This window comes from Fusarium solani (assembly GCF_023522795.1).
Source record: "Fusarium solani strain SB1 chromosome Unknown bctg00000005, whole genome shotgun sequence".
Taxonomy (NCBI): Eukaryota; Fungi; Ascomycota; class Sordariomycetes; order Hypocreales; family Nectriaceae; genus Fusarium; species Fusarium solani.
In genome coordinates, this window is record NW_027072153.1 from 115248 (window position 1) to 140458 (window position 25211).

Consider the following 25211-nt stretch of genomic DNA (forward strand, 5'->3'; position numbering starts at 1 on the left):
TCTTTTTTTTTTTTTCCCTCACAGTTGGGAACCAGGGAAAAAAAGAATATTTCACTACATGAAAATCGAATATTTATACTAGTCTCACTATTTCCAGTAAGTGGTCCCATCCATCAAGCGCCTGGCTGTACGGAACACTGTAGCCTTGACCAGCTCTCCTGCATCGTCAAAAGAAGCGTCAACTCGCAGCCGGCCGCTTGCATGACAAATGTCCAGGCCTTGTCCACTTTGGCTACCCTTGAGGCAGTTGGCGATTGTGCTGCCCGGTATCTTGGCCGCTGCTGCTGTGGCTAGAGCTACAGTCACTGGAACAGCCTTGTGTGCCTGGCCAACTGACATGGCGCGGATATTGATCTCGTCGCCTGTCGGGTCCTTCCTCGGCGAGGCGATGGATATCTTCGGGACACTCCCGGGGACGTTGTCGACATTCTCGGCAAGACCCATACTGATGGCGGCCCGGCGACGGATTGACTCGAGTTTTTCTTTCAGTGCCGTGTTTGCTTCGATATCATCTGAAGATAGTTCGCCATCGACGTCCAGCTCAGACGCATTCACAAAGACACAAGGGTTGCCAACATCGATGCATGTTGCATGATAGCCATCCAAGACATCCAAGACATTGCCAGTAGGAAGCAGCTTTCCTGTCCGTGACCCAGCTGGCCTGACAAAATCGAGCTGAACAGGAGCTGCAGCGCCCGTGACTCCATCGATGGTAAAATCGCCCGAAGCCACAGCCTCGCCGTTCGCGATTGGGAATGAGGCATTGATGAGCTTGCCGGTGTTTGTATTGTGGATGCGGACAGTGAACCGATCTTGGGAACCGCTGGGCACAGGGACAAGACCAGAGTCTACTGCATAAGGTCCCACGGCGGCCGACATGTTGCCGCAGTTGCTCGAGTAATCGACCTTGTCATTCTTGATTCCTATGGACACAAATGTGTAGTCCACATCGGCGTCGGCATGTGTCGAGGGTCCGACAATGCAAACCTTGGAAAGACTGGAGATGCCTCCGCCCATACCGTCAAGCTGTCGTCCATATGGGTCGGGGCTGCCGATGACGCCACGGAACATGTCATCACGGTAACTTTCCGAGGGAAGGTCCTGACTGTTGAAGAAAACAGCCCTTGAGGAGCCTCCCCTATAGTAGGCTGCAGCCAGGCGATTTTGTCGGGCGACGGTGCTAATGGCGCGTGATGGGACCAGTAGGATGCTTGAGTGCAGCCATGTTGCTGAGGATCCGGGCAAGACACGAAATGAGGCAAGACGAGTCATAATGCCTGAGATGATGAAGACGTGGCTAAAATTATTCAGTAAAATGCAATTGTTGCGAATGGTCAACACGTCGAGTAGGTCAGTCCCGTTTGCGACTTGACCCCTGATATTCTCCCAACGTCGGATCGCTCCGGTAGAAGTCGGCCTCCCGCGTCGGGGTTGAGCAACCAACCGTGCCGGGCCGGGGACTACCTACGTTAGATCATTCCCGGCTGTCGTACGATAGTCGGATGTGTCCGATCCGCAGGATTTCTGACCCTTGACCTAGAATTGGGTTGACTCTAAGTCATGACTCGTCAGGTCCCCACGGGGTCGCTAAATAAGGTTGATCTGAGCTTATGCGGGGTATGGGGTTGAAGCAAGTGCGGAGCCGAGTTGCGATTAGCGGTGTTGTGATATATAAAGCTGCTATAGCTTCTGGGAAAGACATGGTTTGAAGTGCTTGTCATACATACCCTGTGAACGATCTCTTCCCCGCTCAAACACAGTCACCATGAAGGAAACGAGCTTTAACAAGTACAAAAACGCCATCAAGGCACTTCCTGGAGAAGTTTTCAACCGGCATCTATTCTTGACCGCCTTCACGTTTGCCTTGTGCGGGTGTCCAAAGGGTAAGTTTATATTGTCCGCCGGCTCTCCAATACAATTTTACTGATGACACTCTTCTGCTCAGGTTGGGATGAAGGCTCCGCGGCGTCCATTACTCAGCTCCAGTCTTTCAAGAGGCAGTATGATCTCGACAGCGAACTCGACAGCGAGACGATTGAAAACCTCGTATCCTTTGTCAACATCGGCGCTGGCGTCGGAGCGTTCCTATCCTTCTTCCTCAACGACAAGCTCGGTCGGAAGCAGTCAATGAGGCTCTACCAGACCATATACATCATCGGGGCCCTAGTCTCCTGCTTCTCCTCCGGCAGCGTTGGTGCTCTCTATTTCGGTAGAATCTTTGCGGGACTTGGAATCGGCGCCTGCACTGTTGTCGGCCCCATGACGCTGGCAGAGATTGCACCAAAGACCATCCGGGGCTTCGTGACTCTTTGGTTCAACATGGGTATGCTGCTTGCCCAAGGACTGGGTATCTTTGTGGTATACGGTTGCAGCGTGCACATCTCGGGGGCATTGGACCTTCAGTACCAAGTCCCCTGGTTCGTCCAGACCTTTGCCCCGTTCATCGGCATCGTGTGCTCCTTCTTCACCGTCGAGTCGCCGCGGTGGCTTGCAATTCGATGTCGCGAAGGCGAGGCTCTCACCGCATTGCGCACTCTGCGAGGCCTGCCTGCCGATCATCCTGCGATCCTGGAAGAGCACAGACACATTATCCATACCGTGGAGGATGAAGGCAGACATATCGGATCCAACGGTTTCCTTGCCGTCATGAAGGAAACGTTCCTTGTGCGCTCCAATTTCCGCCGTGTTCAGCTCACCGTTATCGCTTATATCCTGGCCCAATTCTCTGGCGCAAACTCTGTTACCAACTACCTTCCCACCATCTTTGGGTTGATTGGAGTAACAGGCCGGAACACCAAGATCTATTCCTCAGGGCTCTACGCCATCGCGAAGCTTGTTTGCACCATAGCTGCCTCGCTCTTCTTTGTCGACATGCTGGGACGCAGAAAGTCACTTCTGATTGGCGTCACAGTCCAGATGTTCTGCCACTCCTACCTTGCAGGCTACCTCAACGTCTTCCGTTCCGAGGGAAGCTCCATACCCAAAGGCGCATCAGATGCTGCTATCGCTGCTATCTACGTCCACGCTTTTGGTTGGACTGTCGGATTGTATACCTTGCCTTACCTCTTCGGAGCCGAGCTGTGGCCGAACCGTATTCGATCCTTCGGTGGCGCACTTTCTCAATGTTTCCACTGGCTCTTCTACTTTGCCATCACAAAAGCGACACCCAGCCTCTTGAGAAGCATGGACGTCTGGGGAGCCTTCATGTTCTTTGTTGGCTGGTGCGTGATTGCTCTAGTCTATACCTTCTTCTTCGTGCCTGAGACAAGTGGACTCAGCCTTGATGACATGGATATTATCTTCTCGCGTCCTATCTACAAGATGCGTCATCCCTTTTCCCTTTCTGGCAGTAACATCGAAGAGTAAGTTGGCAGCCTCTTACAGTGTGTCTGAGTGGAAAGCTAACTCCAAAGTAGTCTTAGTGAAAAGGATAATATTTCAGCCGACGCTGCTCATGTAGAAAAGACTAGGAGGTGAAACCCATGAGGCTTGGATTTGACATCAACGTGATTTTTGGTTAATGTAGCTAGCTAGTTGATGATGCAGCCAACCCTTGATCCATAAATGCGATTATGCTCTTTTCCAGGCAAATTCTTCCTGTAGTGATGTCTTCGGTGCGATCAAATGCTCATGTGCTGGCAGCGGGGGTGTAACAACCGCTTTTTAGACTGCTTTTGCTCTCTCAAAAGGTAAAGGTGCTCCCACGTTTGCAAAGAAGATTCTTCACTTTCTCACACATCAGTAGCATCAATACTTGAAATTTCAACACATTGGAGTGTAACAGCAAAGTGTCTTCAACTCTCCAACGTTTCATTTTAATTCGGCCAATGATTGGGAGTCTTACTGCGTATCTACATCATCTGGGGGAAGCAAATAGCTCTCTAGGGTTATCGACCATGATTTTCTTCCAAGTATCCTCACTTTCTGACCAATTCCGTAGTGATTGCAGGATTTTAGCATTATCTATAGTGCGGAACTCTTCGATCTCAGCGAGCCGCGCAGCCTTGTCTTTGCCTGCCCGAGCTTTGCCTTCTCCGGTGTGCGGCCAGTCACTGGCCCAGATCAAACGTTCGGGGACTTCGTGGAACAATCGGCGGACTATGCCCTCCAGATCATCGTAGCAAGAGTCGGTCCGCAGTGAAGCACGGTATAAACCCGACACTTTAATCCAGACTCGGCGACCGCGCGCCAGCTTGACAAGACTGTCGAATCCTGCCTGTGATAGTGCCACGTTTGGGTCCGCATTACCACTAGCAATCTTGGAAGCGCCTAAAAGACCGCCAATGTGATCGACGATAATCTCAACAGGTGACTGTAAGATGAAATCGTACAGTTCTAGCAGAAAAGTTTTAGTGGGGGCTAGCCATGGACATTGACACGGGGGCCTTACCTGACCATACAGCAGCAGGGGCAAATACTTGAAGCCGCCATCCCGGAAGATGCTGTATCTTCTGGGATGCAGTAAGGAGGGTGAGCTTCAGCTGTTCCAAGTTTACACCTTTGCCCGCTGACTGGAGATTTAGCCGCAGCCCACGCACGCCAACCTGGTGCATTTGCACCAAGTCGACATCGGTGACTTGCAGCACGTCAACTACTGCAATCCCCGGACTACAATCTTGGGATTCTTTTGGAGTTGACGCAATGACTGCAACAGAACGTGGTTATCAGTGCCGTAAGGCGATGGCTGAACGAGAATCAAGTTCAGCGGGCTGTCAGAGCTATTTAGCTTCGAGGAAAAATCGACCAGGTCCTTTAGAGGCGCATCGGGGGGAGTGTAGGCTCTAGATCCGTCATACGGCCCAACATTCGGATCGAAAACGTGAACATGGGTGTCGAAGCTCCCTTCAGGTAATAGACATGTTGAATGGGGCATGGCGAGTGGTATTGCAAACATGCAAATAATGACATAAGCTCCGTTGAATGTTTGGAATAATTACGATTGCAAAACCCAATCTTCATAATCAGTGGCTGATGTAGGTGGAGGGATGTGCTGCGGATCATGAAGGTACCACGTGATCGGAGGAATCCGATGGACGTCCCCGCCACTTCGTAACCGGCGCTGATGCGTGTTTCTAGTGCCCCCCTCCCGATTCTCCATCTTGAACCTCACTGTCCTTGCATCAGCCAGACATGGACCCAAGCGAAGCTGAAGTTCCCCGATCTCCTTCGGCCAACGTTGCCTCAGTCCCGTCGGCAACTCCGCGACGGTCTCTTAAAAGGAATTCGGCAGCATGCGAACGCTGCCGAAGGCGGAAGCAAAAGGTCCACCCACACCCTGCCTTGCTTTGTGTGAGCATCGGAGCCGTGCTGACAAACGTAAAAGTGTGATGGGAGATTGCCGTCTTGCGGACCCTGTCTCTTGGTCCAAGCTAGATGCATCCCCTCCGATAGACTAGTCATCCGCCCGGATCCTAATTGTCAATGTGAAGCGCTGAAGCAAAGGGTCCATGACCTTGAGGGTCAGTTGGAGACTTTACGCGCCGAGAGAAGCAATGAATCCCGCGGCTGCCCGGAACCATCTCAAGACTTTTTCCAAGAGCACGGCACCTCTGTCGTCGACCATGACGATCATGTGTACCGCGGTCGCATACTTCGGCCTACCTTCTCAGGCTCTGCTCTTGGCTCCATCTTGGAACCCGCCTTGCGAGGCAGCCCCTGGCAGCTCTGGGCCGACGACCAAGACAGTCAATCGTCCCCCAGACCAGTGGACCCCATCGGCAGTCTTCCTGCCGCCCAGTCTGAAGGTCTAGTGGATATTTTCTTTACAAACCGATGGCCGCAACTGCCAGTTCTTCACAAGCCAAGCTTTATCGAAAATGATTTCCTTCCCCTGACAAGAGGCGAGTTGGGTCGTCCATTGTCGCCTTTCCGAGTCTACATGGTGCTTGCGATAGCAAGTGCTGAGGCAAAAAACTCCAGGGAAGTACAGCAGCAGCACAATTCGCACGAGAGTTTCTTCCAGACAGCCATCGGAGACCTTGATCTCGTGTTGGGAGCTGATGACCTGGATTGCGTCCAATGCTTGCTCCTCCTCTGTCTTTATGGAACAAATGAACCCCAGTCAGTCAACATGTGGTATACCCTTGGGCTGGCCCTCCGCATCGGGCTGGGAATCGACCTTCATCGGGAGGAAAGCTCAAACGCCAGCCAAGGTCTGCTATCCCAACAAATGACTCGGCGTCTCTTCTGGTGCATCTACACTATGGATCGAAGTATGTCTATAGCAATGGGCAGACCTCTAGGAATCAACGACTCGGATATCACTGTGCCTTTCCCACTACAGCTTACCGATGAGCAACTCTGTCACCCGGAGGCGGCCCCCAACATAGCGCAAGATCCTAGAGACATGTCGACCTTCTTGCATGTCATCAAGCTCCGACAGATCAATGCTGCCATCTATGTTTCGCTGCATGCAGCGTCGGGCAACACCATCAAAGATTACGACAGTCTGGATGCCGTACGTCAGGCTCACTACACCAATCTCAACACATGGCTGGTAACAGCACCGCGCTACGGACCAAGTAGCCGTCTAGCCATGTTGCAAGCGGCAGAGTGGTTTCAAATCGCATACCATTATGCGGTGCTTTCTCTCTACCGCCCATCAAGAGTATTCCCCGTTGGTACAATCTCCGCGCTCAGGCTTTGTGCCGATTCTGCCATAAGCCTCATCTCCTGCTATAATACTCTCTATGCCAAAAATCGAATTAGCTACACATTTGTAGCTCTGAATTCGTTGTTCATGGCAGCGGTTACCATGCTCCATTCCCTCCGATCTAGCCCAGTGATACGCAGCGAGCTGAGCAAAAGTATTGCCGAGGCAAACATTGAAATGTGCCAGAGACTTTTGCGAGGCGTGTCGAACGGGCGTTCTGTTGGTGAACGCTGTGCAGTTATTGTCGGGAGGCTCGGAAAGGCCACGTTGGATGTTTTTGACCGACCTTCATCGTCTGATGATGAGGTTGATGGAGAGTTTATGTCATGGTTCGGGCTGAAACTACAGCCGTCGGGCCCCGGACAGGTTCCTGGTCACGAAATAGGGCAGCAGCTCACACCGAGCATAGATATGCCTTGGAATGACTTGTTGGTTGAGGGATTTAACATTGGAAGTTTTAATCAGTTGGACTTTATAGTATGAAGTACCTGTATAGTATTACTAAATATCAAAAAGTATTAATTAATATTAATATATTCTATAACCCGTGATGTGCCTTGTGTACGAAGTCATCGGGTCAGTCGAGATTGTCCTATCACCTATGAAAAACGTTGGCTGAGCTATCGAGGTGAGATTGTGGGGTTGAGCATCTAGCTTTGCCGTTGTATCTGTCATGGGAAAGGTCTGGACTGTACGCCCTGCCGAGAGACTTGCAGGCCCCACCATATCAGCCAGTGATGATCTGGGCAAATGTCGAGGCCAAAGGTGGGCGGGTGGTCATGTTATCGTGCAAGAGAGACTTGATTGAGAATACTAGGCGCTGCCCTAGGCGCCCCTTGTAAGGAGGGTCTACCAGCTAAAGGCCGACACAAACAAACTGAGACATAATTCCGCGAGCTAACCTGCTACACCTGCCCGGCCCCAGCTTCCAATAGTAACTGAACAATTTCCTCGTGCTTTTCCTTCGTGGCGGCTTCCAGAGCTGTACCAAACAGACCGCCCTGGGCATGAACATCAGCGCCTTTCTTGAGTAGTTCACGGACAAAGTATGGGTTGCCCTTGTAGGCAGCGAACTGAATTGGTCTCCCGTATTTGCCGTCATCGTTGTTAATGTCGGTGCGGGGGCACTCGAGAAGTAAGTCGAAGAGAGTAGTCCGGTTGAAGTCCATTGCCGCCACAAGAGGGCTACCAGGGCTCTCGCCTCGAAGGTTGGGATTAGCCCCTCGATTCAACAACTCTCGCATTATTTGTTCATGCCCATTGATGGCTGTTGCTCGGAGGGGGGTGCCGTAGTGTCCCCCTTCAACGTCTATATCCATGTGAAGGTCGTCGAGTAGCCACTTGACCAGAGCCAAATGGCCGACCGACGCTGCTCGTCCGACTAACGAGCCGGCCAAGGTAATTTCGGTGATATATGTGCCCTCGGTTTCCACGAGCAGTAGATTCATGACGTCCTTGTTGCCGTAATAGCATGCCATATCCGCTTCATGAAAGTGAGAGGTCGGCCAGGCGACGCCTGGCTCTCCGGCCTCTGCCGCTTTTTTCTCTTGATTTAAAAGTAACTTGACGAGGGCGACGTCACCCGATATTGCAGCTTCTGCCATGACCGTATCGTGTTCGGCCAGACCCCTGAAATCAGCACCCATCTCAAGGAGCAGTCGAGCCGAGGACAAAAACCCCTGCCGACAAGCGGCCGCGAGAGGGGTTTTGAAGCGGCCACCACGGACGTCAATTTCATCGCCTTGCTTGATGAACAATTCGACGTGGCGTGAGAGGCCACAAAGAGAGGCATAATAGAGCCGTGACAAAACATTGTCCATCTTCGAATCATCTCGAGGCTCTTATATACCTTCCTACTTATCAAAAGCGCAAAATACTAGCCTATTCCCTAGGACCTAGGAAAAGTCATAAATATAAGTATATTACCCCTTGTGAATAAGATTTATAATATCTTAGACCTTAATAATATATATAATTTACTTTATATAATAAAAATTAAAGTATTATTATATTACCTTATGTTACTTAAAATAAGGATTAAAGTATCTTAATGAATATCTTAGTAATTTTAATAATAAAGGCTCTATACTTAATGGCTAAGGTCTTAATAGGCTTAAATTAATAAAGTTTATTTATATAATTATTAATAGCTTTAATAATATACTAATAGCGTATATCTTAACTAATTAAAATAATTAAAATCTAACCCTTTTATATATATAATAGCTCCCCTCTAATATTAATCTTTTAATTATCTTTATAATTCTTAATTATTTAAAGAAATTAAAATATCTTTTATTATCCTTATAAAAAGAAATTTAATAATAATTAATAATATATAAATAAGATTATAATAGCTATTTTTTATAAATACTTTTAATTAATAAAGTAAAATAATATAGCTAATTCTTATTAATATACTATCTTATATAATTAAAATAATTTTATTAAAGATATCTATAAGCTTTATAAACATATAAAAAATATTTATAATAAGCTATAAGAGATAATATTATATAAATCTATTTAAAGTATTATGATAAGTATATAGCTTATTAAATAAAAGGTTTAAATTAAACTTATAATTTTTAATTATAATTTTAATTTTTTTTTATTTAATATATATAATAAGCGAGCAACGCGGATAAGTAAGCGACGCATTTTACCCTATAGTGGGATTTATACTAAATGTAAAATAACTTAAAAAAATCCTAGAAATTCTAGCTTAACTTTTAATTAATTAATAACTTAGCATTAGGCTAATTTAGCTATAAGGAATTTATTATAATTTTATAGAAATTTTAAAAAAAAAATCTCTTATAAGGTAGTTTAAAAAGAAGTTTATTCGCACTATATAAATAGCTTTTTCTATATGAAGGAACTTTTTAGGAAATCCTAGAAAATCATATATAGTTTATTTAAGAGTTAGGTTTATAAAAATGCTTCTTTTAGGCTTATACCTATTTTATTACGGTTTTTATTAAGCTTTAAGATTTATAGTTATAGTGCATAGTATAGGTGCATCGCTTGCTTATCCGCGTCGCTTACTTATTATATATATTAGCCTTTTTTTACTTAATTATAATATAAATAATTAAGTTTATTTTATTAAAACAACGCTTTTTTTATTAAAGGCTCTTAAAGCAAAGCTAAAAAAATATAAATAGCTTACTTAGAAAGAAATTAATTTCCTTAATAGCTTAAGAGATAATAATAACATATACTTATATAAGGCATAGCTTATAACTCTTATTATTAATATTAATACCTTTTATAATATTAAATAAGAATATTAAAAAAGTCTTATAACTAATTAAGATCTAGCTATATAGCTATAGGTATAACTATATTAGGAAATAAAGGTTATTAACTTTATAGCTTTTAGAGGGATTAATTCTTAGAGTTAGCATTAGAGTTTTATAAACTTAAAAAGTATTAGCGCTAAGGCTTAATATTAGACTTAGTAGTAGATAAAAGTCTATAGGTTTAAGTAATTAAATTTATTTAATTAAATATATAATATATATATCTTAGCTTATATAAATATATAAATAATAATAATTTTAATAATAATTTTAATAATAAAAGAATTAAATTATAAATTATAATATAAAGTATAATATAAGCTCTTAATAATATTAAGATAGAAATTAAATATATAGAGAATATAAGCTAATAAGAGTTAAATAGAATTTAAGAGAGACCTAAAGTATAAAACGAGATAAAGGTATAAAGAAACTATTAGTAGCTTAACTAATGGTTTTTATAGATAATAGGGCTTAGAGGAATAAGCTTAGGTAGCCTTATAAGGTCTTTCTAGTCCTAAAAAAGATTAAGTTTAATAGCTTACTCTAGGGCGGGCTTAATCTCTTAGAGGAAAAGCTAATAAGGCTATTAGTAAAGGTATTATTAAATTTAGTTAAAAAGAAGTATAATTTTATAAGTATTATAAATTAAAAGAGAAAGAATAAAGATATAAGTAAAATAATTTATAATTATAAGGCTTATAAATAACTAAGATATAAATAAATATAGCTTTTAGATAATTAAGATATAAATAGAAATAAAAATTAAAAGTAAATAACTAAGAAGAGTTAAAGTATTTATAAAAAAGTAAAAAAAAGAAAATATTAAAGTTAAAGCTTATTAGCTAAGGAATTACCTTAATTATAGCTAGTAAGGTAATTAATATAGCTAAATAGCTAAGTTATTATAACGTAGCGGCCTAGCCTTATATAACTAGTCTTATAACTATTATATATTATAAGGGAATTACCTCCCTTGCGCTAGAGGCTAGCTATATTAAAGCCTTAAGCTTTAATCTTATTATATAATAAATTATTATTTTACCTTTATTAAGCTATTATATTATATACCTATTTTATTATAATTTTAAAGCTTTTATATATATAGCTTCTTAGAGATAAAATAATAAAGATAGCCCTTTAAAATTAAAGAGCTTTAATTATGCCTCCTTAGCTTAAAAATCCTATATTAAAGGGCTCCTTAGAGCCCTTATATAAGTTAATACTTATAATTAAGCTAAGTAATAATAACCTTATTATTATTATAAAAAATACCTTTAGGGATATTAAAGTATTTATATAATAAGTTAAATTATATATATAATAACTTAAGAAGCTTAAAGCTTTATAAAAATATAAGACTAAAATATAAACTAAGATTAAGGGGCTTTATAAAAATAAAATTAAAGTAAAGATATATTAATATATAAGTAATTTATTCTTAAGTAATAAGAAAGAGATTTAAATTTAAAATCTTATAAAGTTTATTTTATTTAGTATATCTTAGAGAAAAACTATTTAATTAAGTAATATATATTAGGCTTTTATAAGGGCTTAATATAAATATAAAAAAGACTATAAGAAAATCTTTTTAGCTATTAAGAATATAAACTAAGAGGGCTAAATAAATTAATATTAATACTTTAATAAGTTATTTTTAAATATAAAAAAAGTTATTAAAGAAAATTAAAAGAGGTTTAAAATATAAACTTTTAATTTAATTAAGGATTTAATTAATTAAGGGCTTATATTAATAAGGTAACTTAAGAATAGTAAATAAAAAAATATAATACCTTTAAGTTTTTTATTAATATCTTAATTCTTTAAAGAAAAATTTTAATAAAAGAAAAAAATATTAAAAAGCTTTTATTTTTTATATTAAATTCTTATTCTCTTTTTAAGATTACTTAGTTATATATTTATTAAAGATCCTTAATACTTATAAGGCTATTAATACTTTAGCTATATACTTTTAAGACTTTATAAAAAATAAAAATTAAAAATTAAAAAAATACTAATTAGAGTTATATACCCTTAGAAAAATAATAACTATAATTAAGAGGAATTTATATTTATATTTTTATAATCTTAAAAAAAAATCTTAATTAATATTTATTAAGTTAAGATTATAATAAGGTCTTAAGAACCTTATAATTCCTAAGATAAAATAAATCTTAATTTATTATAATTATAATAATAATAGATACTTAAGGTAAGAATATAATAAGCCCTTAAGGTCTTAGGTTAATATTTATTAAAAAATAAAATAAAATAAATTAATTATTAGCTTAGATTCTTTAACTTAAGGTTAAGGGTACTTTTAAGATTATTATAGCTATTTATAGGTAGTACCTTATTAAGGCTAAGGCTATCTTTTACTTAGGCGCTAAGGCTAATTTTATTAATAAGATTTTTATTATTTAATATATATTAAAGTAAGCTTATACCTAAAGGCCTAATTTTATTATAATAAGAAGAGCCTTCTTAAGGGTTAAATATATATATAAGGTCTTAGTTATAATAATTAATTATAATATTATTACTTATAGGTTTATATAAATATACCTTAGTATTAATAAAAACCTAAAAGATAAAAAAAACTTTTTTTTATTATTAAAAAATACCTTAATTAATATATAACTTATTATAAATTATACTATAAAAGAATAATAATATTATTATAAATAAAAAGAGGCTTAGATTTTTATATTAAGGTAATTTTAAAAGTCTTATAAAAACCTAGCTAAGATTTTTATTATTATCTAAGTAAATAAAACCTTTTTATTCCCTAGTGATTAAATATATAACTTTAGAGAACTTAATAATATCTTATTAAATTTTTAAAATCTAATTATTACTTTTTTATTAAAAAGAAAATAAATATTATCTTAAAATATAAGCTAATAGACTTATATATTAACCTATTATTAGGGAAATAGCTCTTATTTAAGCTAATTTATTTTCTCTCTTAAGCTAGGCTTATTAAATTATAATAATACCTAGAAGAAAACCTTACTTTTAGCTATATCTAGCCCTTTATTAGCCTAATTAAATCTTTAATCTTTTTTATCCCTAAGAAAAATAAAACCTTTTAGCTCTATATAAATTATTAGGGACTTAATTAAGTATATATTAGGAATTATTATTTTTTCTTTTTAATTTTAGAGATTATAAATTAAATTTAAAGAGCTTAATTCTTTATTAAGATTAATATAAAAAATATATATTATTATATTAAAATTACTAAGAGAGATAAATAAAAAATAATATTTTATATTTATTATAGCTATTTTAAGCATATAATTATATTATTTAGGCTTATTAATATATTAATTAGATTTTAAAATTACTTATACTACGTACTTTAAGGGCTTATTAATATTATATATACTATATATATTAATAATATTTTTATTTTCTTAAAGATATAAGAGAAATATACTTAATATATTTAAATAGTCTTAGAAAAAATAAAAGAAATAAAGCTATATATTAAATTATTTAAATATATTTTTTATTAAGATATTATAAAGTTTTTAAGGTTTATCTTATTAATTAATAATATTTTAATAAACTTTAAATAAGTATAAATAATTATAAAATAAAAAGAGTTAAAGACTTATTATAAGGTTTAAGTCTTCTTAAGATTTTATAACTTTTATTATTATTTTATTAAAAAACACTTTAATATTATAAGGCCTTTTATAAACCTTATAAAAAGTAATAAAAATAATAAAAAGCTAAGAAAAGTAATATTAAGGTAAGGTAAAAAAAAGGTATTTTATTATTTTATTTAAGCTTTTTAAAAAGCCTTATTATTATAATATTTTAACCTAGAGAGACTAATTAAGGTTAAAATTAATACCTTAGTATTTATTATAATAATTATATTATTTTAATTAAATAATAAAATATATATTACTTTATAGCTTTTTAATTTTAAAAGTTTAAGGGATTAAGACTTAATTATAATATATTAAATTAAAAGCTAATAGCTATTATTAAGTCTTTTAAATATTAATAATATTATATTAAAAAATAATAAATTAAATAAAAATACTTAGTAATTATTATAACTTTTAAACCTTTATAAAAATACCTTAAGTAAATAAATAATAAACTAAGTAATATATATTCTTAGTATTATATAACGTACATGATAAGCGAGCGACGCGGACAAGCGAACGACGCATTAAAAATTTCTTAGTATTTACACCTTAAGCTTAAAAAATTCTTAAAAATTACAACTAGGCTTAAAATAGCTATAAATTTATAAGTAAGACTTTTAATATATTAATAGCCTGGAAGTAACTTTTTTAAAGGTTTAAAAAAATCCTTTATTAAGTTATTAAATAAAACTCTATTCGCACTGTTTTTTTTAAGTTTTTTATTTTTTAAAAAATTATATAATTTTTTAAAAATGTAAAAAAAATATAAAATAGTTTTCTTTTTAGTTAAATAGCTAAAAATACTATTATTAGGTTCTTATCTATTTTATAGCTATTTTTAAATACTTAAGGTTTTTCATTTTTAAGTGCACAGTATAGGTGCGTCGCTCGCTTATCCGCGTCGCTCGCTTATCATATACGTTAACTTTATTATTAAGTATTAAGTAAAAAAAACTAACCTTATAAATAACTTATTAAAAAGGCTAGAATATAAGGAAAAAAAGGTTTTAAATTATAAGTTATTATTAAAATTATAAAAAAAGCTTATAAGCCTATAAGTAGTTATATAATTATAAAAGCATTAAAAATAAATATCCTTAAAAGAGGGAATTATTAAAGATAAAGCCCTAAGTAATAAAAGCTTAATAAAAATAAAACTAATATACTTAATAAGTAAGCGCCGTAGTTAAGTAAGCACTATACTTTTCTACCTTATACCTAACTATTTATTTAATTAATTAATTCTTAATAACCTAATATATTAATTATTACTATGAAAACTAAAACCCTTCTTACCCTTTAGGCCCTTTAAAATAACCTAAAACTAAGTATTTAATATGCTATAAGTACTTATATAATTAATAAGTAATAATTATATTACTACTAATAAGGTATTTAATCTTAATATAATATTATTTAGAAATTATATAAGTTATTTAATTTAAAAAAAGAGATTTTTATTTATTTTATTTTTAATTTAAATTTATAAGGATTCCCTCTTAGGCTTTATAATATAAAGAAAATAATTAATTAATTACTTATTAACCGTAATATATTATTAGTTAATATATATTAGGCTTATAACTTTATTAAGTAATACTTAAACCTTAAGATATATTTCTTTTATAAATATAATTATTAAAAAGCTAAATATAAAGACTTAATAATTATTTATAATTAATTTAGGCTTATAAGGAATATAATTATAAAGTATAATATTTAATTAAATAATCTCTATAATTTTAATAAGATTAGCTTTCTTATAGGTATAATTATAAATAAAATAATTATTATAAGTTTAAAAAGATATTTAAAGCTAAAATTAATATAACTTAGAAACTAAGAATAAATTATAATTATTTAAGTAATTAATATAAAAAACTAAGTAATTTAATTATTTATTATTAGCATAAGTTAATATTACCTTATTAATTAATACTAAGAAAATAACTTCTTAAGTAATTAAATTATTATAATAACTTAAAATAATTAAATTAATAATAAAATTAATTTAAAGTAATTAAAATACTTTAATTAATATATAATTAAGTAATTAAATAATTATTATTATCTCTTAATCCTTAATAATTATAAAAGTTATTATTTTATTAAATTTAAGAGATATTATAAGAAAAAAAGATTATTTAATTTTATATATTATCTTATTTTTTTTATTTATTTTAATCCCTTAATATTAAATACTTTAATATATTAAAAAAGGCTTATAATTAAAAAATAAAATATTTAATTAAATATTTTATAATTTATATTTTAAAGACTAAATTCTTTTTAATTTTTTATATTATATATAAGGCTATTATAATAAAAAGAAATATTAAGAAGGCTTTTAAAGAAATTAGTCTTATTTCTCTTAACCTAGAAATTATAGTCTTAAAGATTAATATTTAGCTATAAATATTAATATTAATTAAAGAGGTAATTAAATTATTAACCCCTTAGGCTTTAAGGACCTTAAAGACTATAATTAAGGCTAGATCTTAGTTTAAATACCTTAAAAGATAAATTAAAAAGTATTAAAGTAGCTTATTAGAGTTAATCTTAGAGGCTTTATAGTCTCTTATAAAGGGGATAAAGGCTATTATATATTAAGTTATTTTATTAATAAATAAGGTTAAAGACCTTTAAGAGATAAATAAGATATTAAGCTAATATTAAAAGGTAAAAAGGACTAAATTATAAAAAAAAAGAGGTAATAATAATAAAAAAAAAAATAAGTAATTAATTAAATAAATATAAATATATAAGTAATAAGTAAATTATTAAGAAGTAATAATTAATAAGGGTTAATATAATTAAGTATTTAATATTATAATATTTATAATAAGCTTAGCTATAATATAAGGATATATTAAATAGTAATTAAGATATCTAGGGAAAAATATAATAAGTAATTTTAATTAATTAAATAATTTATAGTATTTTTAGTATAATAACTCTAGAGGGGGTTAAAAAAAGTATAGCACTTACTTAATTATAGTGCTTACTTATTAAGTATATTAATAAATTTATTTCTTATATATAAATAATAATCTTTAAATTAATAAAGTTTTTTTATTAAGAGATTAAATTAAATTATAAAGCCTTAAATATAGTTTTTTTAAATAAAGGGCTAATATTTATAAATAAATTTTAATCTTAAATTTATTATATATTAAAAATTAAATAATACCTTTTAATAATATTTTATTTATAGATTAATAAATAATTAAAATAAATAAATTAAGTATTAAAGTATTACTTTTATTATTTTATTAATAAATAATAAAATAATTAAGCTATATTATTATATATAACTAAGTTTACTTTTAATAATATTAAAAATATAATAATAAAAATATTATTAATAATAGTATTAATAAGATATAAGCCTAAATATTATATATATCTTAAGTATAAATTTATAAAAAAAGGGGTATTAAAGGTATATCTCTAAATCTAAAAGCTAAGAGAGTTATATAAGAGATATTTAAGAGTTATTAAAGAAAAGCTATAAATATATAAGTAAAATACTATAACTTTAAGTAAAAAGAGATAAAGTGCCTTAAAGGAAGGCTAATAATACTTTTTATAAAGAACTTAAAGTTTAAAAAAAAAAAAAAAACTAATATCTTAATATATTAGCTTATTTTATATCTTTAAGAAAATAAATAAATAAACTTATTACTTTACCTTATTATAATAATATAAATAAATTTATAATATCTTTTATATTAGCCTCTTAAAACCTTAATATATATATAAAAAACATATAAATAAATTAATATTAATACCTAAGCTAAAAGAAAATAATATTAAATAAGAAATAAAAAAGGTAATAAATAAGAGAATTATTTATAATAATATTTATTTCTTAGTTAAATATAAAGAATAGCCCCTAGAATATAACTAATATATTTATAAAAGAGATATAAATAATACCCTAGGGTTTATCTAAGAATACTAAAAGAAATAAGTAAAATAAAATATTAAGATTAAAATATAATAAAATAAAAAGCACGAGAGACCTTAAAAATCTTAAGAATTATATTAAGGTAAAAAAAATAAAATTTAAAAAGAAAATTATAATATATATATTATTAAAAACCCTTAATACTAAGATAACCTCTAGCTTAATAAAAATAAGTTATAAAATTATTACTTAAACTTATAGATTAAAGTATATATTATTATGAATTATAATAAATTATAAAAGAATTATTAATAAAAACTAAGTAAAGACTTAAGGTAACTTAAAAGCTTATATAAATAAGTTTTTTATTTTTTTAATAATTTATTTATTATCTAGGTTATTAATATAATTTAATACATTAGATATTAAATTATAACAGGCCTTAAGGGCTATTAATTATATATAGTATTATTTATTACTAGGCTTAAGAAAAAGAAACATTTTAAGTATTAGGCCTTATATTTAGGAGTATTTTAGCGGGAGTATTAGCGAAAGGAAGGGGATATTAGGGCGAAAAGGCAGCTATATATAGGGTTAAGAGGCCTAGGCCCAAGGGGTTAGAGAACCTAGACATACCTATTATAGGACTTACCGCGTTAGCTATAAAGGGTATAATGCGAGGAGGCAGCGCTAGAGAATATATAAGAAATTAACTAAAATTTAATAGGCTTTTAGGCAATTAGCTTCTTAAGATTATTCTTAAGTATAATTTTAGCTAAATAAAAGTAATAAATATATTATAAGCTATTAATAAAATAAGGTATTATATAGGAAAGATTATAAGTAGCTACTTAATATATAATATATTAATATATTTATATAAGAGGTATTATAAAAAAGATATTAAAATATTAATAAAAATAAAAGAAATTAAAAAAAAATCTTAAGGGTAACGTACATGATAAGCGAGTGCACCGGACAAGTGAGTGCACCACTTTGAAAGTTCTTAGGATTTACACCTTAATTTTTAATCTCTTTAAAAAATTCTCTAAAATTAAGGAAAAACCTTAAAAAGCTATAATTTTAGATTTTGATTATATAAAATGAGAAAAGTATTTATTATTTTTTATAAGTTTTTTAAAAATCCCTTAGTAAGCTAGTTTAGAAAAACTCATATTCGCACTGTATATATAGCTATTTCTTTATAAACGAATTTTTTTAAAAATATTAAAAAATCATTTTTAGATATTATATAGAGTTATATTTATAGAAATGCTTTTTTTAACTTCATAGCTATTTTATAGCTATTTTTAGAGACTTAGGATTTTGTGATTTTAGGTTATACAGTATGCTGGTGCACTCACTTGTCCGGTGCACTTGCTTATCATGTACGTTATTATTATAATTATATATATATATTAAAAGAGAGAAAAACTATTTATATAAAAAAAGAAAATTTATAAAAGCTAATAAGTAAGGTCTTTTAATTAAAATATATAAAAAAATTATTTAGGTATAAAAATTACTAGTAATATTAAGGCTATTTATATAAGGGCTAATATTACTTATTATTATTAAATAAAGACTAATAAATTAAGGGTAAGATATTATAAAACTAGGGCACCTAATTAGCTTAAGATAATTAAGTTTATATTCTCTTACTTATTAGGGATAATAGGCACCGGGGGAAATAATTATAATATAGCAGCCTAGCCCTATATAACTAGTCTTATAACTACTATATATTATAAGGGAATTACCTCCTTTATACTAAAGATTACTTATATTAAAGCCTTAAGCTTTAATCTTATTATATAATAGATTATTATTTCGCCTTTATTAAGCTATTATATTATATACTTACTTTATTATAGTTATAGTAATAATTAGGGAATTTTAGTATAGCGCTAGTTATATTAATTATTTTATAAAAAAAGAATTTCTTTAAATAATTCTAAAAAAAATTAAGAAATAAGATATAAGAAAAAGGATTTTATTTTTAAAATTCTTAGAGCTTAAAGTTATATATATCCTTTTTATAGAGCCTTAACCTAATAAGAACCCTCTTTTTTAAAAGATATTAGCTAGTTAAGAAAAGAAATATTAATTACCTTATAGTTTATTAATATAAAAGATTTCCCTTATATAAAAAAAATATTAATAGCTTAGCTAATGTTTTTTATAGATAATAAGGTATTACCTTTATTATTATTAAACCTAGGGTTTTATTACTATTAAACTTAGGATTTTTTAATTTCTTCTAAAAGAAAGATTAATTATTAATTTTTATAGCCTTATTAATATAAGTAATAAGGTTATTTAATTAGTTTTTTTTATATAATTTTACTTAAATTTCTTTATTAAGTCTATTAAAAAAAATAATATTAAGAGCTATTAATCTTAATTAAGCTTTAAGGTAAGCTAGAGGTACTTAGTCTTATACTTAGATATAAATTAAGTTTATTAAAGTGCCTTAATTTCTCTTTTAGCTTATACCTTTTTATTTATTATTTTAAAGGCTTATTAAAATATAGCCTTAAAGGCTTTAAAGTCTAAGTAGAGATTAATAGTTTATAATAAGAGTTGAATAAAAAGGGTAATAAAATATTCTTTTATAATAGGTTTAAATTAGGCTATAATATATTTAATAAGTTGCCTTATAGTATATTAAATCTTATTAAATCTTATTAAATATTAAAGTAAATTATATTAAGTAATATATTATAAAAGTATATAGCTATATAAGAAAAATAAGTAATTTATAAATAATTTTATTAAATTTCTCTACGGGGTTTAACTTTAAGATTTCTTTTATATCCTTACCTCTTATAATAATAATTATTATATTATTAATATTTTAAATATTATTTATATATTATATTTTTTTAAACTTACTTTACTTTACTTATCTTTTTAATAAGTTTATAAAGCTTATTTATTTTAATACTTATAGTAATAATCTAAGGTTAGAGTTATTTATTTTCTTTATTATTTAAATTATTTATATTATATCTTTCCTTATCTTAATAATTAATTTAAATAAGTATTATAAGTAAGTAATTAATAAGTAATTATTATTAAAATTATTATTAAAATTATTATTATTTATATATTTATATAAGCTAAGATATATATATTATATATTTAATTAAATAAATTTAATTAATTAAACTTATAAATCTTTATTTATTACTAAGTCTCGCCCTAATATTTTTTAAGTATATAAAACTCTAATATTAACTCTAGGAATTCATCCCTCTAAGTAAACCTATAATATTAATAACCTTTATTTCTTAATATAACTATACTTATAGCTATATAGCTAGATCTTAGCTAGCTATAAGACTTCTTTAATCTTTTTATTTAGTATTATAAAAGATATTAATATTAATAATAAGGGTTATAAGCTATACTTTATATTAGTTATTATCTTATAAGTCCTCGAGGAATATAGTATTTTTATTAATAAAATCTTTTTTTCTTTTTAGTTTTTTTAAGAGCCTTTAATAAAAAAAGCTTTTTTTTTAATAAAATTAAACCTTTTATTAATATTATAATTAAATAAAAAGATATTAAAAAATTAAAAAAGATTATTATAATTAAAGATTATAAGTTATTATAATTTATACTAATTAGCTAAGCTTTATAGTTAACTTAATACTTTAAAGGACTTTATTTAATATTATTTTTTATAGCTTATTATAAGTATTTTTAGCGCTTTTATAAAGCTTATAGATTTCCTTAATAAGGTTATCTTAATTATATTAGAACTTATATTAATAAGTATTAATTATATTACTTTAATTATTTAATTAAAAATCTCTATAAAAAATAGCTATTATAATCTTATTATTAATATATTATTAATTAATTAGCTAATTATAGATTAATTAACTAATTAATTATTATTAATTATAATTAAATCTCTTTTAATAAGAATAATAAAAGTAATTTTAGCCTCTTTAAGTAATAAAAAATTATAAAAATAATTAGAAGGTTAATATTAGAGGGGAAAGTTATTATATAAAGGAGATTTTAACCTCTTTAGCTAATTAAGAAATAATTTATTTATTATAAATAAAGCTAGTTTTAGCGCGTTATTAAAGCTATTAATAATTATATAGATAAACCTTATTAATTTAAGCTTATTAAGACCTTAGGCTTTAGGTATAGAGCTTTTATTATTAAAATTATTAAGATATTAACTAAGATACTTTAATCCCTATTTTAAGTAAAATAAAGTCTAAAAATAATATATTTAAATCTAATTAACTTAGGTAATTATTTTATAATAATTTAATACTTAAATCCTTAATACTAGATATTATTCTCTTTATAATTTTATTATATTACTTAAATAAAGGGTTTATATCTTTAAGTTCCTTAAGAGGTAAGAAATAATAAAAATAAAAGTTTTAATATTATAATATATTAAGTAAGACTAATATTTATTAAAATATTATAAAAGATATTTATATTTTATTACTTAAATATAATATAATATATTTAGAAAGTAATACTAAGTAAATAAAGAGATTATTATAATATAAAAGTCCTTATATATTTATTAAATATAAAAACGATCTTATAATAAAAGCTTTATAAATATTATAATAATTATTTTAGTAAGAAATTAATAAAAATAAGAAATTATTACTTATTATTTTATACCTAGGCAAATATTTAAAAGATACTTTTATTTTTAACCCTAAGTACTATAATTATATCTTTATAGTTAATTATATAAAATAGAGTTATTATTTATAGTTATTTTTAATTATATTAACTTAATTAAGTCCTTTATAAATATTATTTATATTTAAATATAATAATATTCATTACTAATAAAAGCTATTAATAAAGGTATAATAATATTCTATAAGTAATATTTAATTAAGTTTAGCCTTTAAGTAAAATTAATTATTAAAGTAATAATAAAAATAAAAAAAAAGATTAAATAAAGATAATTATATTTATTTTACTTATAATCTAATTAATATTACTTTTCTTTATTTATTAATCTAATTTTTATTTACTTATTAGTTATAGTAGAATTTTTAAGGATTTTAATCTTACTCCTTAGCCGACCTAATAATTTTCACTAAGACTTTCACAATGCCCTTAACCCTCGCCCTATAACAACATTAATACCGCAAGAGAGTCTCAGCAGGCAACATTGTATTCACCGTTGTCATACTTGTCGTATTTGTAAGGGCTTATGACGAGACCATCACCAGTAAGCCTTGGTGGATAGAAATACTCGGCTAGTTTTGCATATAATCGATAGGAAGACAGTCAATTTCGATCCAAACGCCAGGCATGGTCACAGCAGAGGTTTGTTGACCCGAGACTACTGTATGTATACCTCTTTAGCTCCTTGCCACTGCGTCTCCTTTGTGAGTCGATCAACATAGCAGTGTCCAACAAGCTTGTAGCAGGCCTGCTCCCCTTTCCCATCGACTATTTGCGTCCCCACCGACCTCAGAATGAATGCGGTCTCGACGCCCTCGAAGGAGAAGACCTCATCCCCTACCTGTGCGTCCTTGGGCGCTATGCCAAGCATCTGGTCTCCCGCCCTGAATAGCCTCTTGTCGGTAAAGTTGACTAGCTCTAGCGTCTCGCTCATCTTGTCTAGCATCACGCTGTGGACCCGCGTCAAAAAGCGATCCGGGTCCCCAACCAAGGTGTAGAAGGTGACCAGCATCCTGAGGATGCAGAGGGCCTCTTGGTGGTATTGGGGCTGCCGCAGGTGCAGCGGGAAGGTGTCACGGACCAGTGTGCGGTAGAAGACCTCCTCGTCCGGCTCCATGCGCCGCAGGGCGCGACGGTGGTGCGCGACGAAAGCGAAGAGCTCTTGCACGTCGGGCATAAAGTCGTAGTCATCTGCGCACCGCTCCATGTCCTGCATGAGGCGCGCGTAGCTTCCGCTGTCCCCTGCTGCCTCGGTCTCGTCTGGCTGCTCGTCCTCGCGGGCGTGCCGGCGCAGAATACCCAGGAGAGACATCTCATTTTTCATGCCGGCGAACTCGCTCCAGCTGCTGAGCATACCGGTGAATCTCTTGAAGTTCTCAATCGATATTGCTTGGCCGTAGCTCTTGTGAAGCGGAACTCCTGTGGTTGTCACCTCGGTGATCGTTCCTCTGGACAGGCCGCGCCCCAAGACCAGCGTGGAGCCAAGAATGGATGCGAGCTGACCACCTGGAGTCGGAGGCTGTTGCGTCTCGAGATACCAGAGGTAAGCATCGTATCCGCTGCCCTTCTGTGACCAGTCAGGCACCCAGCTAGGCAAGCCTGCCATGACGTCAAGCTCGGATCGAATCCCTTGAGAAAGCAGCAGTGTCTTGGGGCCAGATTCACCCAGAACCATTCTCTTGGCGAAGTTACCGAACAGATTCTCCATGTCATTCGAATAGTCAGCCTGGATAGGGGACCAGCTCCCCCAGTCCTGGACCAGAGATAGGATGCCGAAGATCTTGTCTCGCGGGTCGGTACAGTCCCGATCTCTGACAGCAAGCATGACATCGATGACGCCATTGGGCTTTGCATCTGCCAGCGCATCCGAGACAACCGGACTACTGCTGATGACAGCCTCGGGGGGGCGACGGTCCACCTGTAGCAGCCGGAAAACGCGGTCCCTCATCTCCAGCAGGTGTGCCCAAATGAAGGTGTTCTTCATGCTATCCATGCAGTGACAGAGGTCGTCGGTGGCGTGGGTGCCGAGGGTCCAGGCGGAGCCGAGGTCGTGCTCGTCAACGAACTCGGCGGCCTTGGTCAGGGCGGAGAAGTCCATTTCGAGGGTGCCACAGATGACGGTGGACCGGGGCGCGAGCACCACCTCCTGGACGACCCAGATCCTCCTCCACCATCCCGCGTCGTTGAACTGCATGAGAGGAATCCGCGTGAAGCCGAGCATGAGGCCGATGGGCGGCGCGTCGGGCTGGTCACGGTGGTGCTTGGTCGCTAGGGCCGCGAGCAGCTGCGGCAGGTCCCCCCGAACCGGTCGTCCGGGTTGTCAAACTCTCGGCTCGTCGAGCCGAGCCAGATCAGACACATGGTGCACTTACGGTAGATATCGGCCATGAGGGCGACCTGCGCGTTGCGCTCCGCGACATCGGATTGGTTGATGCATATCGCGTCCGCCCAGAGAATTCGTTCGCGATCGGCGAGTCGCAGCCTCTTTAGCGCGTGCTCAAGGCTCAGTGGGATAGTGACCTTGTGCCCATCTACAGACACATCAGTCGGAGCTCTGCCCCACTGGTAAGAGAGCGCTTCATATGCAGGGTCGGACTCCAGGGAGGCGACACTAAGATCGCACTCGATTGCATCGTCGCCAGTGCCAGGCTGCAGGTGCAACAGGCGAATCTCTTGGCCTTGAGACGACAGTGACGGATAGAATGGTCGAGGAGTAAACACGAAGTTCGCCATTGTTGTTGCATAAACCTTGTGGTGTTGCTGGCACGAAAATATGCAATGGGAGCGAACGGTAGAGCGCTGCCAAGCTTTGGCTTGGAAGAAGAGCGAAGAACAGCGAAGAACTTTTGGAGAGTGCCTGATTAAGGCGTCACCAGGACTTTTGAGCTGCTCATTGTGCTGCGATCTGGGCTTCCTCCAGCTCGGCTTGCTCAGCCTCTGCAAGTGCCGTAGCCTGCTTCAGCCGCACAAGGCGAGGCAGAAAG

General features: G+C 32.8%; 6 protein-coding genes across 6 annotated transcripts; 2 read left to right on the plus strand and 4 right to left on the minus strand.

Annotated features, from left to right (window-relative positions):
* Positions 1 to 87: 87 nt before the first annotated feature.
* MRS44_008440 (uncharacterized protein) lies at positions 88 to 1272 on the minus strand (the record flags this gene model as incomplete). The annotated part of the gene is made up of 1 exon (XM_046279826.2): positions 88 to 1272. The coding sequence occupies one exon, from the start codon at positions 1270 to 1272 to the stop codon at positions 88 to 90; it is 1185 nt and encodes a 394-aa protein (XP_046123303.1).
* A 493-nt stretch (positions 1273 to 1765) lies between these two features.
* Positions 1766 to 3477, plus strand: MRS44_008441 (uncharacterized protein; the record flags this gene model as incomplete). The annotated part of the gene is made up of 3 exons (XM_046284456.2): positions 1766 to 1883; positions 1946 to 3362; positions 3417 to 3477. 3 exons carry the CDS (start codon positions 1766 to 1768, stop codon positions 3475 to 3477), a joined length of 1596 nt encoding a protein of 531 aa, XP_046123302.2.
* Positions 3478 to 3856: 379 nt separating this feature from the next.
* MRS44_008442 (uncharacterized protein) lies at positions 3857 to 4873 on the minus strand (the record flags this gene model as incomplete). The annotated part of the gene is made up of 3 exons (XM_065620922.1): positions 3857 to 4335; positions 4391 to 4481; positions 4613 to 4873. 3 exons carry the CDS (start codon positions 4871 to 4873, stop codon positions 3857 to 3859), a joined length of 831 nt encoding a protein of 276 aa, XP_065476994.1.
* A 257-nt stretch (positions 4874 to 5130) lies between these two features.
* Positions 5131 to 7135, plus strand: MRS44_008443 (uncharacterized protein; the record flags this gene model as incomplete). Its single annotated transcript, XM_065620923.1, has 2 exons — positions 5131 to 5287; positions 5430 to 7135. 2 exons carry the CDS (start codon positions 5131 to 5133, stop codon positions 7133 to 7135), a joined length of 1863 nt encoding a protein of 620 aa, XP_065476995.1.
* A 422-nt stretch (positions 7136 to 7557) lies between these two features.
* Positions 7558 to 8472, minus strand: MRS44_008444 (uncharacterized protein; the record flags this gene model as incomplete). Its single annotated transcript, XM_065620924.1, has 1 exon — positions 7558 to 8472. The coding sequence occupies one exon, from the start codon at positions 8470 to 8472 to the stop codon at positions 7558 to 7560; it is 915 nt and encodes a 304-aa protein (XP_065476996.1).
* A 14413-nt stretch (positions 8473 to 22885) lies between these two features.
* MRS44_008445 (uncharacterized protein) lies at positions 22886 to 24960 on the minus strand (the record flags this gene model as incomplete). The annotated part of the gene is made up of 2 exons (XM_065620925.1): positions 22886 to 24495; positions 24600 to 24960. The coding sequence occupies 2 exons, from the start codon at positions 24958 to 24960 to the stop codon at positions 22886 to 22888; spliced, it is 1971 nt and encodes a 656-aa protein (XP_065476997.1).
* Between the last annotated feature and the right edge of the window lie 251 nt (positions 24961 to 25211).